This window comes from Odontesthes bonariensis, chromosome 18, assembly GCF_027942865.1.
Source record: "Odontesthes bonariensis isolate fOdoBon6 chromosome 18, fOdoBon6.hap1, whole genome shotgun sequence".
Taxonomy (NCBI): Eukaryota; Metazoa; Chordata; class Actinopteri; order Atheriniformes; family Atherinopsidae; genus Odontesthes; species Odontesthes bonariensis.
Window position 1 is genome coordinate 11,593,138 of NC_134523.1, and position 17,973 is coordinate 11,611,110.

At 42.9% G+C, this 17,973-nt stretch overlaps 1 protein-coding gene across 1 annotated transcript in view; it reads right to left on the bottom strand.

Annotated features, from left to right (window-relative positions):
- Window positions 1-1,392: 1,392 nt before the first annotated feature.
- sdc3 (syndecan 3) overlaps window positions 1,393-17,973 on the bottom strand; it is a 41,014-nt gene continuing 24,433 nt past the window's right edge. The window contains exons 2-5 of the mRNA XM_075450423.1: window positions 12,577-12,670; window positions 9,709-10,487; window positions 6,869-7,058; window positions 1,393-4,221 (exon numbers count right to left, since the gene is read on the bottom strand). Coding sequence (XP_075306538.1) covers window positions 4,055-4,221; window positions 6,869-7,058; window positions 9,709-10,487; window positions 12,577-12,670 — 1,230 coding nt within the window. The 3' untranslated portion in view covers window positions 1,393-4,054. The remainder of the gene's footprint in view (window positions 4,222-6,868; window positions 7,059-9,708; window positions 10,488-12,576; window positions 12,671-17,973) is intronic.

A 17,973-nucleotide genomic window follows, 5' to 3' on the forward strand; every position in this document is an offset into this window, starting at 1 on the left:
CTAAATTGAATTTATGCAAGAGGAAAGCAAACAGCTAAAAGGACGGCGTGAAAACTCTTCTCTGAATGAGCCCAGGCGATTTTGGTGCATTTTTAAGTCACTGATAGCAATACTGCATTAAGTGAGAGCAGAATTGCTGACCATAGAATAATCGTTTTAAGTCATTAAAAAAAAAAAAACATGCCATATTAAGCCAGGCTTGATTATATTGACCCCGAGAGGGTATAAAATCCCAAGGTTAATTGCACAGTAATTAGTTCTGGTATTTTGATTAATGGTGCATTTGTTAGGATATTAACACAACTAAATTACAATATTATGTGGGTCTGGTATTGTTGCCTCATTTTGTAGCCACATTTAGCAAAGAAAGCCTGTGGGATTTAAGCTGTTGGATTAATTATTTATTTGTTTTTTCCTTACGACGGAGAGAGGGAACAGTTGGCATCTGAGTTTCTTGGCAAATATGGAGGCTGCACTCTGTAGTATGGTGTGTGCATCGTAAACCGAAGGAATAGTTTAACATTTTAGGTAATAAAAGCGACGATCACTGCTGCCTCACAGCAAGGATGTTCAGGGATTGAACAAAGTGGTCAGTTGAGACCTCTCTGTATGGTCTGAATCTAAGAGTGTAAATTTGATCAGTTTCACCAAAGCAGTCCTGTGATGTACTGGCAACCCTTCCCTGTCCAGTGTTAACAGGAATAGGTTCCAGGTCCCTGAGATTGTGGATATCATTAAGAAATAGATGGGCAGATTTTCGGTAATATGTTTGTTTTAGCCAACAGGTGAAGCCCTTTAGTTTTGCATTAAGACTAAAAACATGGAAACAGCACACCCTGCTTAGTTCAAAGCCCACTTTAGTCCTTAATTGGGAACATGAAGATGACATGGTATTTTTGTTAAATAACACTATAACACTTTATCTGGCTGTGTTTGGTTATTAATAAATAGCTTTCACTGCTTGCAAAAGAAGTGCTAATTGTACAAAAACAGACATAAGGTATGTTGTTTACCACCCATGAGAATAATGAGTCTTGATTCTTTCCATTTTATCTGTGAAGCTCATTTTAAAACTCCCATCAGAAGCTTTAACCCTTCAACTTCAACAATCTTCAGCTCTTTTCTAAACAGCTACTTGATTTTTGCGAATTAGAGAGAAAAAAAAAAATCAGCCTGGAAATAATAATTTAGAAACACTGGTGTTATTGACCCTGTTATAAAAATTCTTGACTCTACTAGATTTTTTCGCAACAGACAGGAAACACAACAAGTGCTACATGAATTATCGTCACAGACGTACAAAGCTGCTTCTTCAATCCAATCAGTCAGACCCAGGCCTGGGGCCTCCAGGTTCGAAGAGCTTACTTAAAAAAAAAAAAGAGTCAAGAGAGGAAAGGTTTACCCAATCAGGTTTTTTATTTGGAACAGAGTGGCAGATTAGTGACAGGGCGGTGGCGTGGAGGATCCGCCTCCTCTCGCTCACTCAGCCAATGACAGAAACTCAGCATTAAAAAAATGCAAATGTATAAAAACAGGAATGGGAACAGCAAACATAGAGAAGTGTAGCCTCCACTGGGCTTCACACACACAAACACTCACACATGCATACCTAGACTCACACACACATACAAATTCAACCTCTTTCTCACACACACTTATTTTATTTGGCTACGCAGGCTTAGATGGGTACAAACGCACAACTTTGATAGTTACTTTAGAAAAGACAGTACGTGTTAAGATCATTCCTGCCTGTGAGAAAGTGGCGTCTCGTCAGTCCATCTGTCCTCAGACAGACAGGTAGACAAGCCAGACAGACAGTGAGAAGACACAGTCAGTGTGTGTGATAGCCACTGTGAGGGACGAGCTGTCCCACATTCAGCAGTGAACAGACGAAACACTCGCAAACACACACGCACTTAGACAGGCAAGTGTAGTGTACACAAGAGTCTGCTGTGAAATACCAAGGTGAAGCACTCAAGCACTCACACACACACACATTCAGGTGGCAGGTTTAGATGAGGTGTAGACACACACCCGCTCACACACTGGTGGGGTGGGGTGGCCGGTGATTTAACACGGAGGAGTGGAGGAGGTGTGTCACCAGTCTGCGGAAGAGCGTGAGAACTGCTGGAGTAGGTAAACACACACTCGACCACAGTACATTCCAACTTTAACGCACCCCTCTTTTCTTTAAAACACACTCACACACACAGACAAAATACACAGAGGCATCCACACGCACATTCAGACGAGTATAGTTTTGACTCCCATGCATTGTTGTTCTACAGTACTGAGTATAAGAGAAGCTACTAGCCCAGTCGCACTGGTGTGGTTATTGTTACAATCTCTTAGATTGGCCTGTTGGCCCCGACTCCCCTCCCTAAAAATGGTCCCACAGCAGTCGAAAGGTGACCTGATGCATCACCTTCCCCTCATAACCAAAACTTTAACAACTAATGTTACGATTTTGACTGAGTGCACATGGGAGCAACTTCCTGCATTTCCTGTTTTTCATTTAAAGCCCCTGATGCCCCCCAGAGGCCCCGCCAATCCCCAGACAGCGAGCCAATCAGAGGTGGAGGAAAAAGAAAGCGAGCCATGCAAGGGGTTCGTAAAGGAGGGGTACATTTGATGCTGTGATGACTGCGCGTGTAGTTGTGCTTTTACACAAACAGAGCAAACTCTAAACCACCCAACAACTGATTGATAACTAATTCAATAACATACTGAAACCACCTGATTTTGCTCCAACCACAAGTGATAACTATCACAATGGTGATGGGTTTGATATGTGTTCAGATGATATGCTTTACAGAGGATTGAAAGTCTGTGTGGTGTATTTCAATGCGCAGCAGGTTTTACGTCTGCGGCTGAGTGCGTGCGTGCGTGCATGTGACAAGAGCACAGCTCATCTAACGTGATGACGGATGTGATGGATAAAAACTCTTCATGATCATGCAGATGGTTAGTGACGCCAGAAAGGATACGCTGATATTTACATATAAACTTTTTTTTTTTTTAAACTGCTAAATACACATCCTCCTGTTTTAAGTGTAATTATTATTATTACGGTTTTATTATTATTACTCACCATCCAGCCCAAAAACATTGATATATTATTGATTATTATTACTATCAATAACTAGTCTTTGTACAGCTTAGAGGAGCCGAGGGTGCCACCAGCTTGCTGAGAGCAAAACCTTGATGCGACCAGCCAGCGCTTCCACAGCGGCTCCTCAACAATGTGAATCACGGCGAGGGTTGAGCACCATTTTCTGGTTGGCCGAGTAGAGCGAGAGGTCGGAGCCACATTCAAGCAGATGCAAGTGTGTGCGTGTGTGTGCGTAAGCTTGTGTTTATGTGGTTGTAAGTGTGTGTGTTTGGGTGTCTTTGAGCACCAGAGGTATGGAAGGCACAAAAGAGACCTTTCCTCTCACCTTTGACCCCGGGCTCTGTGCGGCCAACCAGACGCTCTGTGTGTGGCTTTTTTCGGTTTTTTTTGTGGGGCGGAGTCAAGCCCAGCTTTGTCTTATTTTGTGTGTCCCTCAGCTTGCTCCACCCCCCCTCCTCTCCTCTCTCTTGTAAGCCTTTTAATTTGCTCCGTAAAAACAGAAGATTAACTTTTTTTTTGTGTTGGAAAACAAAGGTTAAGAGAAAGTTTTGCTTTTTCTTACAAAATAATCATATCGTTACATACAGAACAAGAGAATCTGCAGAATATTTATAACAACATTTACTTTAAAAACATCTTGTGTGTGTATGTGTTATTTTTCTGAATATACTTGGATTTTTTTTCTTTTTTTTTTTCTTTTTGTGTCCTCTTTTTTTTCTTCCATTTTCATTGAAAAGAAAGTCCCCAGAGAGGAAGGCGCTCTCGAGTGTTTTGGAGACGAGAGGAGAGAGGGATGAGGAGAGGCGAGCAGATAGGGGGGAAGCAACGAAGAAGAGGAGGAGAAGGAGGAGAAGGAGGAGGGGAGGGCTTAGAGTATCTTTCTCGCTTCTCTCGCTCTTGTGTCTCCCCCGGTGTGCGGCGTGTCTCTCCAGCGTACGAGTGTTATGCGTAAAACTCCTCTTGCTTGTCTGGTTTCTGGTAGGTGACCGTGGCCTGTTTGGGTTCCTCCAGCGTGTAGCTGCCCTCATCCTTCTTCTTCATCCTGTACACCAGCAGCATCACCAGGAAGGCAGCAAACAGGGCGCCCACCACGCCTCCCACTATCACCGCTGGAGCGAGACAAAAACAGATCAGTGATTTCAGACGTGCTGTGGACTGGTTTCTAAAGCAGCTCAGAAATAAACACTAAAATGCCTTTTGGAGACACTTTTATGACACAGCTACCCCACATGTGCTGCTTTTAAACACTTCTATTCTGAAAGCACAACAAATCTACCGCAGCATCACTATCACCTCGCTGCCAAGTGAAGACTCATGGGCCTGGTTGAGCCAGCAAACATTCAGTGCCGCAAACAGCTTAGCACTGAACAGCAGCCCTGCAGACGTAGTAATTCAACGCATAGATGCTGGTGTTTCTGATCAGCAGCAGCTGAATTTTTCCAACTCTCTCTGCTCACACCACTAATGAACGCCCAAACTGAAAATGAACTGTTACTTTCCAGAATGATTAAACAACACCTTGTTGCCATTAAGTTTGCGCGTGGTGGGTATCTACTTTATTTCTCTAATGCTGGGGGTAGTCAAGTGAACTCTTATCAGAGAAGTCGCTTCCAAAAGGGGTTTTATCCCCATTTGACTTTCTTTTTGTTTTAGTTCATTTAAAAAAAAAAAAAAATTAAATTAACTGGATTTCAATATGATCATTGAGTGCATATTTCTGAGCTATGGCTCCTTTCATCCACAACATCAAGTTTTCACCAACATCACTAGCTTTTGACACTGCTGTAGATGCTGTAATGAAAGTGTTCGACGGGAGATTCTCGTTAAAAATCGAGCAAAGAACAGCCCTTGAATCATTTCTTGACAGGAAAGACGTTTTCGCCTTGCTCCCTACTGGCTTTGGTAAGAGTTTAATCTACCAGTTAGCCCCGCTGGTAGCTAAATCATACGTCAGAGGAAAGAGTGGTGTGATTGGCTTAAGCTTAGGCACAGCCTTTTCTGGCCACAACCAGTAGCAACCCGAGGGAGGCGGGTTGACCAGGCCATTTCGAATTGTATTCGTTATGGTCTTGGTCAGACCAGAATCTCGAAGAGATTTGAAAGTCTATGTTAATCAGGCTATAGTTTGACAACACTTCAAGGGATTTGTGAACCAGAGTTAAATGATTGGCCATTCTTGCATGACATAGAATTTAAGCTGATCAATAGTTTAGGCCTCTTTTGTCATCTTTCTTGTTTCAAAATGATCCGAGTTGTATTTACAAGACTACTTCGGAGTGCAAACAGTCCAGATCTCGCTACTTCCATTGTCTTGCAGAATTCAGCAAAGCCTTCCCTTAAAAAGGATGTAATCTAGTCTAAAAATCTATGATGCCTTCATAGATGCGCTAGTTATCTATGCCTCGAGCACTAAAGCAGCTTCATGCCATGGCGTCTACAATTCATAAAAACAGGTTTTCAACCATCTTACCATACCTAAGATGTTTTTGTATGTTTTACATAACATGTCCTAAGCCAAATCATCCATCAATACTATGACTGGGGTTTGTACTGAGTATGCAGAACGTCACATTTAGCCTCAGAAAGATGAGGGTAGACACAGATTGTGTTTGTTTTTACACATGAGGATCAAAGCCAGTCAATACTGGTTTTCAGCTGTGTCCTTTTGTGTCTTTTTTTCCCACATTTTCTGAATTTATCTAGTGTTATAAATTTTATTGTCAATGATGAAAGCAGCAAATCGTTGATAGCTTAACAGTGGAGTGGTGAACCCATGTACATAAATATGTTGCACCTGTCTCCTGTAGTATATTTGTGATCATTTCATTTAAATGTGTTTTTTGTTTATATTCTTCAAAGTGCTAAAAAAATCTTTGGAGGAGGTAGAAAAAGACTGATGGGAATGTGATGATGTGAATCTGTGATCAGTCAAAAATGGTCAATCCCTGCATATACTTATGCCATGCTATTCTAACAGAGAACAATGAACATAGCAGCCATTTTCACACAGCAGTTTTTTTTAGACTGGTGCCAATAAAATACGCTTGTTAAGGCGACATTGTCCTCCTTTGGTCATTCAACAAAAGTAAACCTGATTCTGCCTCCATAGTGTGAGAGCAGAACAGTGACGTGAGGGAGGACGACTCGCCTTGAACAGGCAGTGTGAAAAGGACTTTAGACTGTGCATGTACAGCACTACATCTAATTTAGTCTAAAATCTGTTGCCTCCTGCTCTTTACCAATGATCAGGAAATCAGAAAACACCAGCGCCAGCAGTCCACCAATCAGAATAGCTGAAGGAGAAACAGAGAGCCAGTCAGGTCAGGAAAGTTGGCTGCTCCCTTACTTTCTACAACAGCTCTTTGGTATGAGAAGAAGGGGCACTTGAAAGGAAATTGGATTTGCCCAGAGGGAAAAGGATGAGAAAAAGAGGGAAGAAAGAAAGGGATGGACAACCCAAGAGGAGGATCGCTTGTTCTCAGCGGGTCAAACGGGGCTAAGCAGTACATTCACTTATGGTGATGAAAGTGAACTATGTGAACGCCCAGGGTAATGCCAGTTTATCTTATCAGCCCCTAAAAAGCAGGAAAAGAATACAGGAGGCAACTGGGGGAATGTGCTCTGTTGATCTAAACCAGGATAATCAAGATGGTTTATTTGACAGAAGGGCAGAATGACAGGGAGACACAATCAGACAGACAGGCAATTAACACACTGAGCTGAAAGTTCAGAACAGAAACTCAAGCATACTCTCACCTATCAAGACCTCTTTTCTCTCCAGGATATTCTTCTGTGGTAGCTGGGCGGCAGAGCTGCCTCCATCCACCGTGTTGCCGATCAAATCGGGGTCCACAGGCATTACACCTTGGCCAAGACCATTGCGGCGATCATCGCGGATCTCAAAATCTCCGCTTGGTCCTGCAGCACCCACGTCGTTGTTACCCTCCTGAGACAGAGGAAAAAAAGGAAGGATTTAAAGGAAACTTACATTTGATGTAATCCCATTCTTACCACAAAGTCGCTGCACTGAAACTCATCCAAACTAACTCAGAGAACTTTCCATGGCACATGTTTGCCTTTTAAACAATGAGCCTCTTTATGTTCAGACTAACGGAAAGTTGCTTATTGTCCAACATGTATACACACTTCATAAAATCTGGCAGTTTAATCACAATGTGGAAAACCAGACAAATCTAAATGCGTCGTGCTTTAATGCAGTGCTGCTGCAAGTAAATAGAAACGCAACAATCAGGGAAACGACTGTGGTCTGTAAAAAGTTAACCTGTCAGTATTAAAGAGGGAATCAGAGGGGGGGGGGGTCATTGGGTATCAAACCTCTCACAAAACTGACATCACAAGTATAAAGTTCATGAGTTATGTAGTTGATGACCTTTTCTGCCATTTATTCTTGTTTTATTTGGGCACATCTCCCATGTGGCATCCTGTATTTAGACCACATGTAAAGGTTAAGGCTCGCAATATTTGTTTTATCATTGTCAAAACTGAAGAAGTGATCTGTGATGCCTGCACACCCAAAATCCTCAGATGGATGGCCACACATTCCTTCCTCGCCAGGACAATTAGCATCGTGGATTGTTTTTTGTTAATCCCACACACACCATCCTGCTGTGAGCACTCTTTACCGCAGCAAATGTGTATTAATCCTTCAGAGGAAACAGTCTGTTTCAGGAAATTACAGAGTTTATTAAAAAAAATAATAATAAATTCTGGTTGCCAAAATGAACCTATTGATTTATGATTTGCATTGAAGGTTAATGTCTTCATGGTGAATTAATATACTTGAGATTGTCATACACAGGATACACATAAAAAGATATCAGCAGTGAAAACGTTTGTACACATTGTTGGCCTTTTGTCTCTTAATTTTCTTTCTAATTAACTGCAATTGTGAAAAATATAGACTAATATTTGAAAAACTGAAAGCCCATTAAAAGCCCTTTTCCAGTTGGCTCTCAGTAGGGGTGTGTTGTATTATTTAGTAATGAGCAAGAGAGTTCAAATGCAGCAATAGCAGGGGGCTAGCAGAATAAATCAGTGGCTGGACTTTCATAATGGAGACCTCACGTCCCATTTGGAGCTCCCGGTTGTTTTCTACTTCTTGGTGAGTTTAAAGCAACACGAGTACATGGTGAGATTCAGCAAAAAAAAAAAAAAAAACGGTCATAGTTTGGGCTGAAAGAGACCCTTTCACAAAGTTAACAACATGCCAGATGCCACACATCTCCATTTGTTAACAAGCATCACGGACAAGTTCTGCCCCATGTAAAAGAGTGACGAAACCAGCAAAGATGTTACACGCACTCGGTCGCATGACAGCAAATTGTTGCTTTCCAGATCTGGGTTACTTTCAGTCAATCGGTAATCAGAATGGATGATGTGCACCCTCTTGTCTACTTGTGGGTGCAGCTTGGCCACTTTTAATCACCATTACAGAAGTGATACTGATCAATGACAATTCAACGAGCTGATAACATGTGAAGTGGGAGAGAATTTGTGACAGATCGGGTATTTTGGGATTAGTTGGGTTTTTTTCTGAAAGTGAGAGTGAGAGAGTCAACTGACTTACTGAGCTGGTGTCTGATTAATCTCCAGTAGCTCAGCATAAAGACTGGTAGATTCAGAAACTGCTACCCTACTCAGTTTGTTTAATCAGTACGCAACCGTCATGTTAAACCAGTTCTTCCAGAAGGGTTTTAATTACGGTAACTGTTGTTGTCTTCACTCTCTGCCCCAAAGAGCTTGTTGAGCCCCACACCACACAATACACTTGGATGTAACGGTTCTGAAGCAGAGACCAAATCTATATTCAACCACAGACTTGTGTCATGCTTCTGCCTTCCATGTCGTGACCTTCCCAACCAGCCAACTCATCTAAACCACACTGCTGCCACCGCTGTTGAGCAGTCGTTACTTCAGGGGCGCCAGTTGGATAAAAGAGGAGTTGTAAAGTAAAAGCCATGCAGTGCGTGAGCTTAAAGACGCACCCAGGCAGGATTATATGGAGGACAATCAGAGGGTTAACTTCATCTCTAGGCATGATGAAAATCCAGGCTTTGTGGGGAAATGGACAGTTTGACTGAGCCTGTGTTAAGCTTTTCTTATTGAATGAAATTCATTATGGACAGATTCTGACGCAAAGTCACTCCTCAAAACAAGAGTCAATGTTGTTCTTCTGCTCCCTGTCTTTTTTTGGCTGGTATGTTATTTTACTAAATGGAGACAAGTGCATGTGCAGTCAGCATCACCTCCCTGAAGCATTTCCTGTGTTGATGCAAACAGCATGCATGTAAATATAGGTTGAGAAATAGCATTGGATCACTTGCAGATAGAATAATATGCTATTACGTCACATGTCCATGAGTTTTATTACTATTCGTCACATGGATTCTGTTTTGGGACGTTCGAGCTGGAAAAACATTAGAATAATGGACTTTATCTTAGGATCAAAGGATCATCCTGCATGACCCTCCCTTCCTGTTTTTATCGAACTCACACCCCACTCTGAACCGTACACAACACCACTGTATACTCTAAATGAACATGAACGAGTGACATGAACTGAAGCCCAACAGTACCGTTGTGGGCTGCTGTGGGCTGGTCGTTCTCTCCGTCGGCACCGCCTGAGTGGTTGTTGTCATGGGACCCCTGGGTCTGAAGGGGGCCCTGGTCTTGACAGTGGTGGCAGCTGTGGTGGTGGGTGCAGCTGTTGTGGGCTCAGGAGTGGTCTCTGCTGTGGTGGATGTGTCATCTTCTGGGGTGGTTTCCAAGTCAAAGCCGGGGTAATACGAGGTTGGGTCAGGTGAAAGGTAGACATCCTCCTCTTCTTCTGTGGTGCTCAGGTCATCTGAACCAGCAGAGGGTGCTGCACTTTCCACAGGACTGGTCGCTGGGCTGGTGGTCACCGCAGGGAAGGCAGCGGGCGACCGTGGGGCGGCGGTGGTCTGAGCGGCAGCGGCCCAGATTCGCTCCAGCTCTCTCTCTCTTTCAAGCTCCCGCTCTCTCTGCCTCTCCCGCTCTTTCTCTCGCTCTCTTTCCCGCTCCCTCTCTCGCTCCCGTTCTCTCTCCCTCTCCCGCTCTTTCTCCATCTCTCGGACCCGCTCCCTCTCCTTCTCTCTTTCTCTTTCCCTCTCAGACTGTTTGTCCCTCTCCTGCTCCCTGTCCCAGAACAAGCCGCTCTCTCCGTCGGTCTCGGTGGGCAGCGGGGTGGTGGTGGCATCCTCCGGACTGGGACTGGGCTCTGCAGCAGGTGAGGCGGAGGGGGCGGGGCTAGTGGCCTGGGTGGTGGAGAGGAGGAGCGGCTCCTCTGTGGTGAAGGACACACCGGCTGATGTCGTCCTAATACTGGTCTCAGGAACTAAAGTGGGAAAAAAAAGAAGAAATGAGAGGATATAGAATTTCAAAATGACTTATGTGTGTAAATTTCGCATAAAAACAGTGCACAAACAGTATGGTACCATCTATGGTAGGTGGCACAGCAAAATGCTGGTTAAACAGTTCTCCAGTTACATTCCCATGTCACCTCCTGTGACCTTTTTGTTCAGCATACAGTCGAGATTCAAACAGGACGTGTTTGAAAGACCTCCTCTCTTTCAGTTTGGCCTTCAGTCTACACTAAACAGGAATTAATCCAAAACGTAAACAGAGATGGTCAAAACAGATCTCCGTAGAGGATAAATCTGAACATGTTGGCTCGTAGTCGACTCTGGGTGGAGAAGACTAAGCTTAAGGAAATCCTGTTTGTGGACTGCGCAGTGGTCGAAGGGGCACTGCAGCTGTTGGAAATGATGCAGTTGCAGCTGCGATATTCTGACTTCAGGTCTCTGGCAGGGATGCAGGGTATTAGGTTTTTGCCAATATGTTTTCTTAACTCAAACAGTCCAGCTGCCAATTTGTGTACATTTCTTTCACTTAAATTCTAGAGAACATGAAGTGTCTTGACGTAACGTGACTTTTATTTTCATGTGATCAATTGCTTGAGAAAACACTTTGACATCGTTCCAGGACAACTAGCAGGCCAGTAACAATCTCTCTGTCGCTGGCAGACTGAGATCTGCGTCGCTCTCCTTCGTAGAAATAAAGAATCCTTTGCCTCCAACTCTCTGACACACAGTGTACCCGTTGACACATACACTGCATAGCTGTGCTTGTTTTGTCAAAACACTTATAAAGTAGAGACTTAAGTTAAGGCTTTGCACAGCAATCAGAGCCATAATTAAAACACTATTTTCTTCTCATTTAGCTGTCTGACAAAAAGAACCGGAGACAATGTAAATTAGACCAACTGCAGTGAATTGTAAGCTGAGCAGTAATGAAGAGTGGAGAGCAGAAGGCGTCAGAATGAATATTTAAACATTCGTCCAACCTCTTCCTGGCCAGGTGTTAGCGGGAGAGCTTTAGTTTGGCTCCTCTCTATTTTCTTTTTGTTTCGGCCTTTCAGTGTGCATGGAGAGAAAGATGTCCTGTGTTGCATGTCATTTTCACACATAAAGCACTTTTTTTTTTTCCAAGAGTAGAGACGAGATAGGAAGGGCTGAGTGCTTCATTTCCTTTTTAAGACTCCTAATATTATTATGGCACCTTTCATTCTGTTATAGCAGTGAAGCTCCTTGGACTGAAAGAGAAACAAATTTGATTTAAAGACACAAAGGCAAGAGGGCAGTCAGAGGAGCTGGAGACGATATTGAAATATGGACTTCAACAATGCAGCTTCTGTTTAACTCATCAGACGCCTTAAAACGCCTTGTTCTGAGGCAGTAGCATAAAATGCACATCTGTCTGTTAAAAATGAGCCCTTTCTTTGGAAATATTTGACTCCATATCACGGTCAGAGATAAAGCAATTTGCCTGGCTGCTGTTTCAACAGCAGGGGGTGCATCTGCTACACGCCCTTGCTCAGAATTGTAATTTATTTTGTGCTCGCCACTCGCGCTGTATCTGAACCTGAGGGCAGCCCTCAATGAGTCACAGTTGATAAAGAGAGTTGTGCACAAGCCTGAAAGTGCCAGATCAGAAAATCAGCCTGATTTACACCACTGTGATTTACATTAGGTAAATCACACTGCGCACTCAAAAGACGGCAAACGCTCGTAGTTAGTTGTGTCCAATTTTCTTGTGTCCGTGTGATCGTCTAATCTGTGTAGACTGTAATCTGATTAGAGCAAAGAAGATCTTGGGGAATTGAGCCTTGGTTAGTGTTTGTTTACAAGGGTGTGTCTGAGGTGTTTTCAGTAAACCTGTGCTAAAACTCGGCTGTCAGGCCAAATGGCATTTTGATATGGTCTCATTGCGTGTGCACAGCCTTTGTGTGTGCGTGTTGAGGACGGGTGGAGAGGGACGGGGGCGGGGGTCATGGTCAGCAGATTGAAACCAAGCAGCTGTCGGGTTTTAAAGAGCCAGGGCGATAGAGTGTAACCTCACACACAATGAAAGACGCAGACACTTACAGCCAGAGCCGGAGCCCGAGTAGAAGTCCTCGTCATCGACAAGCTCATTTCTCCCTGACCCTTCGTCATCGCTGAAGGGTGACCACTCCTGGCCCTGCAAGAGAGACAAAGGGAGGGAGGTGCAGATGACAAAGATCAGAATTATTCGTCATGAATGGCTGAGCTGTTTGTCATTTCATTCGAAAGAGAAACCACTTTGGCAGATTACATGCACACACAGACACGCACACAGCTGCCTGCGAGGTCGTGCAGGCTGCATTATGCTGGACAGGCTAACATCTGTCAGTCTGTGACTCTGTGGAGGAGCATAGTTAATGAGTTGATCTAAAGCTGGGATTCTGGCAGAGGAACATCAAAGCCTTTGGGGGGGGTTCAGTTAGTCTCTGCTTGTGTGTCAATTGTAAGTGATGCTCTGACTACAAAGCACCAAAGCTCAGGACTGTAATTAACTTCTGAATTTCATTATTTTCTTCATTATAGATTGCTGACATAATGTTCTGAGTTTTTTGTTTGATGCATAACATGTAAGAAAATGTACGTTTTACATTTTTCAACAAACGAATGTGATTTTTTTTTAACACGAGGCTGGGATTTTGGCATCGTTAAACGTTTAATGTTTATTGTTACAATTAAGACAAATGTTTAGCATTACAAGTTTCTGGGACGTCATGTTTTATTCTGCACATTAGTGATGATCAACCAAAATGTGTTTGAATGCATTTCCGGAACACAAATCATGACATTGATAAAGCCAGCTTCATAATTATTCCTACAATTTTTTTCTCACATTAGTCACTCATTTGTAGCTGAGACGATGGATTCTGAACCTCTGTTTTTGATTAAAAAAAAAACATTTTGTAATACTCACAACAGCCACAAAAAGGGCACACGGTCAGGGTTAAAATGGAAGTTAGGCCATGAATGATGCAAGAACAAACTCCACCATCGAAACCTTCAGAATTCAATTGGGAATAATAGTTTATGTTAGTCCTACTGAAACAAAATTTTCAGAGTTTGTGGAGGAGAAAACTCCAAAAACTAATAATTCAACTATTTATCTAAGCTTTCTGAAATGCACCATCTGAATATGCCTTCATCCATCCATTTTCTGCTGCTTATCAAAGACTATGTCGCTGCGGCAAAAATGGGAGCAGAGATCCCATAGAGCTCCCTCTCCCCAACCACCTCCTCCTGCTCCTCAGGGTGGGACAGTGAGGTTTTCCCAAGCCAGCAGGGAGATATGATCTCTCCAGTGAGTCCTTGGTCTGCCCCGAGGCCTCGGCCGGGTGAGACCTGTCCAAAACACCTCAGCTGGGAGGCCGTCTAGAAGGCATTTAGACCAGATTCCCCAAAACACCTCACTATCCCTAAGAGTGAGCACAGACATCGTTCAAAGGAAGCTCTTATAGCACGCTTGTATTCGCGACCTAAACAGGTAATCAATTAGTTAATCAACCAACTAATTCAAAAGATGGAAGTCTTCAGCTATGCACACAATATTGAGATGCTAGCTGTGGAGCTATATGTGTTGATAAACACAAAATTAAAACTGTGCCCTGATGAGGGTGTCAGTTGAAGATTTAAGTGTTTACAAAGGCTTGACAGTTAACCATGATTAGCTCAAGAATTTCTGCTCCCAATTTAACGGCAGTCTATCCAAAAGTCGTTCAGATCTTTCAGTCAGGACCAAAGTGATGGGCCAACTGAGACAATCACCCACAGAACCACAGAGTGTCAAAAGTTAAGTTTCCAGCAAGAGAACAAAACTCAAAGATAAGTTCAGTATGTAAAGCTTCAAATCCTCGTATTTGAGAAGCCACAACAACCCAACGTTTTGTTTGATGAATGTTTCTGAATGGATTGGTGATGATTTAAAACATTTCAAACTCTTTAAGTGGCTCTGAGGTGGAGAATCTCCTGATATTCTTAACACCTGCTGTACTTTAGAGTTTAGCAGCTGCACCTTGAGGACTCTCAGTCTATAAACTGTCTCTCGTAGATCATTTCACAGCATCTTCTGCTTCTCATCACTCCACCTTAATCCAGGCCCATTTCTTGTTTGCCTGTGAGGTGAAAGCATGAGCTTGCTGAGCTCTGTGCGGGTCAGGCAGGGGCTAATGGCGGATCGTTCTGGGAGGTGGGGGTGTTGAATCTCTGAAGTCAATGACCTCGGCTTCTCAGTCACTTTGAGGCTGATCCCCCCCCCCCCCGCTCCATTCATTCCACCCTCTCTTTCTCATGACCTCAATCCCAGATCCCTGCGATATTTAACACACTCCTCAGCACTCAAGGCTTTTCTCATCACACAAGGTCAACTAATACTGCTATTAAATGCATGCATTTTGTCAACATATGTACTATAGTACTGTACAAAGATAAATCTCAAACCACACATTACAATATGTTTCAATACTGGTTTTGCATAGTGCTATTCTGAAGTGAGGACAACACACATTGCAAGTATACTGATTCACAAATACAGCAAACACTCAATTTTGATTTATATCCATATGTTACACCCTTCCTTTGTTATTTTGTCAGAGATGGAGTCTGGGCCTGAATTAAGGTGGAGTTCAGGATAAACACTTGAACTTAATGCATGAACTTTGACTTGACCCTCCAGCCATTCACGCTAAAACTACCATTTATATACAAAAATGTTTCCAGTTCATTTGCATTCCATGGATATGAAAAAACAATTATGATTATGAAGCAATGTTGTGTCTTTTCCAACATAAAGTAGCTTAAAATGATTCTCCTTTACCTAATCACATTTATTTGTTATGACACTTGTCATTTACTGACTTTTAAAGTTCATGTGAACACATTAGACCAACTGAAACCGCTTCTCAAAGATGAACTAACACACTCAGAAAATGTTGTTGGAAGTCAAATAACTCTGGAGTTCCTGTCCAGTCCACAGAATAAAAACAAGCCATTAACAACAAAGAACGGCCACAAAGGATAGGGTCCATATTTTCGTAAAACCAGTAAACCTTAATGTATATTGATACAACGGACTTGCCAATAAAGCTGCTCACATTCACATATTTTTCTTTTTCATTATCAGGTGGATAAATGTGTAAGAAATTGTGACTGAAAGTCAGCCCATTAAGACTATGTGACGACTCGGGGTCATTTAAAAAGTTTCAACACTGTCGCTCTGCTGAAACAAAATCCTGATTTCAAAACTGTAGCATCATCTCACGTTACTTTCATTCACGAAACTTAAAGACAACATCTGTGCAGTGAATTCAGCTATAAACTGTCGAACTGCTTTTGTAGAATAAGAAAAACTTTCCAAACAAGCTGTCGTGCTGATTGTGTCTGACTTCTGAGAACAGGCCGATTACAAGTCAAAGCTTCTTCCGGTCAGGTACAGCCCGAGTTTCTCCCCTGTTTCTGGGAAGCAGAGCACATGTCAATCATCTGTAATGGCACTCCCTTGTGGCTCGTCCATCAAATGTCCAATGTTGGGAAACATCACTACCCATCACAGCCAACCGGATGCTTAGTGTCCCCTGTGGACACATATCATAAGATATTAAATGTGATATACATGTTTTGAAAGTGTAGAGACTATGTAAAAAGGATAGCTGTAGCCACTGGGTGTATCATATGACAGATGTAGTTGACAGTGAAGGCAAGGCAAAGAAGATACTTCTTCTTTGTGCAGCAGGTTACCCCTGATGGTCGTGGGGTGCTGGCTCCAAAAGACTCAACCTATCAAGTACTGGACCAGAAACGTTTGTCCACAAGTCATTCTGATACGGGCAGCCGTGGCCTAGTGGTTAGGGAGGTGGACTTAAGATCAGAGGGTTGCAAGTTCAAATCCCGCCATTACCTCTCCCTACACCTCTATCCATGGCTGAAGTGCCCTTGAGCAAGGCACCTAACCCCACATTGCTCCAGGGGCTGTAACCAATACCCTGTATCTAAAATAGCTGTAAGTTGCTTTGGATAAAAAGCGTCAGCTAAGTGTAATGTAATGATGTCTTTACTTAAACCAACTCTTCCTGATCAGCTTCTGGTGGTCTAGTAGCCATTGTTTGTGGAAGATAGTTTTTTCCTATAAATGCAACTGAACAAGCGATAGCAACAGTCATGAAACAACATCAGCTCCATGAACTGTGCTTTGGGCATGATGACGTCTACTACAGACTTCTTCCAACTTGTTCTTGGTTCTGTATTAGGTCAAAGTTGAATTGTTGGCCTTTACATGCCCTATTATGTTCCCCAGAAAGCCACTAACTTTGTGCTTATGGTATTTAACGAAAACTGTCGGAGCCTTTCGGCATAAACATTAAGTGCATCTGAATGAAGCTAATGAGAGCAGTGGGAGTCAAAGTATGACTATTGCAATCAAAGTGGTTTATAGATGCAGCCTTTTCCTTCCACACATTGTCATTCCATAAAAAGCTTTAGGTACAGCCATGTACCTTATGAAGACATCAAATTTTAAGTAAACTTTTGAGGATATTTTCTTGAAGTGGCAGCATAGAACAACTACTTTTACTTGAGCAAAGGAGCTTAATGCTTCCTACTGCATTCTGTATGTCCTGATCCTAAATCTAGCGCAGTACAGAGTAAGTAGAGCACTGTTTCAATGCCAAAAAGAAAAAAAGGAAAAAAGAAAGAAAAATAAAGGGCTCAGTTTTGCTGCAGGTATTGGAAAAGAGTTGGCCCAAGGCTGTAAATCTGACCAAAGCAAAAACTTATCTCCTCAGCAATCTTAAACCCATCCTAAGGCCCTGCAGAGCTGTTTTCTCTTGCCCATGCGATACTAATTGTACATGCACACACAAACACACGCGCACTCCTCCTCGGCTCCAGACACAGGAAACCCGATGCCTTTAAAAGCCAATAAATGCATAATGGAATCTAGCAACCCGAGCATCTCAGTCCATCATACCATTGCATGAGGTAGAGCTGAAATGCTATATGTACCTCCTGAAAATGAAATTGACTTGAAGTCGTTTGGAGCCCGGACAAACCAAAGATATGGTCTGGCTTCACAAAGTGGAAGGCTGAGAGTGTGCGTGCTTCACGCTTCAAGTACAGCGTGCGTGTGTGCGTGCGTGTGTGTGTGTGCATGAAGGCCTGGTGATGTCAAACTCTGAAAGTGCCGAAAAAATACTGAAAAGACGTCTCAGTGTGAGCATGGTGCGAAAGTGTCTGTGAGTGTCTGTGTGTGTGCTGTATTCCAAGGTTTTACAATGAGGGCCGTTGCTATGGGCAACCTTAGCCTTTCACAAAAGTTCCCATCTCCCCGTGAGAAGCTACCAGACACAGGAATAGATCAGCACACACAGACTCACACATATGTGAAAAATATTAAGTACACAAGCACAGGTGTTATGCAACGTCAAATAACCTAAAAAACAACATCATAACAGT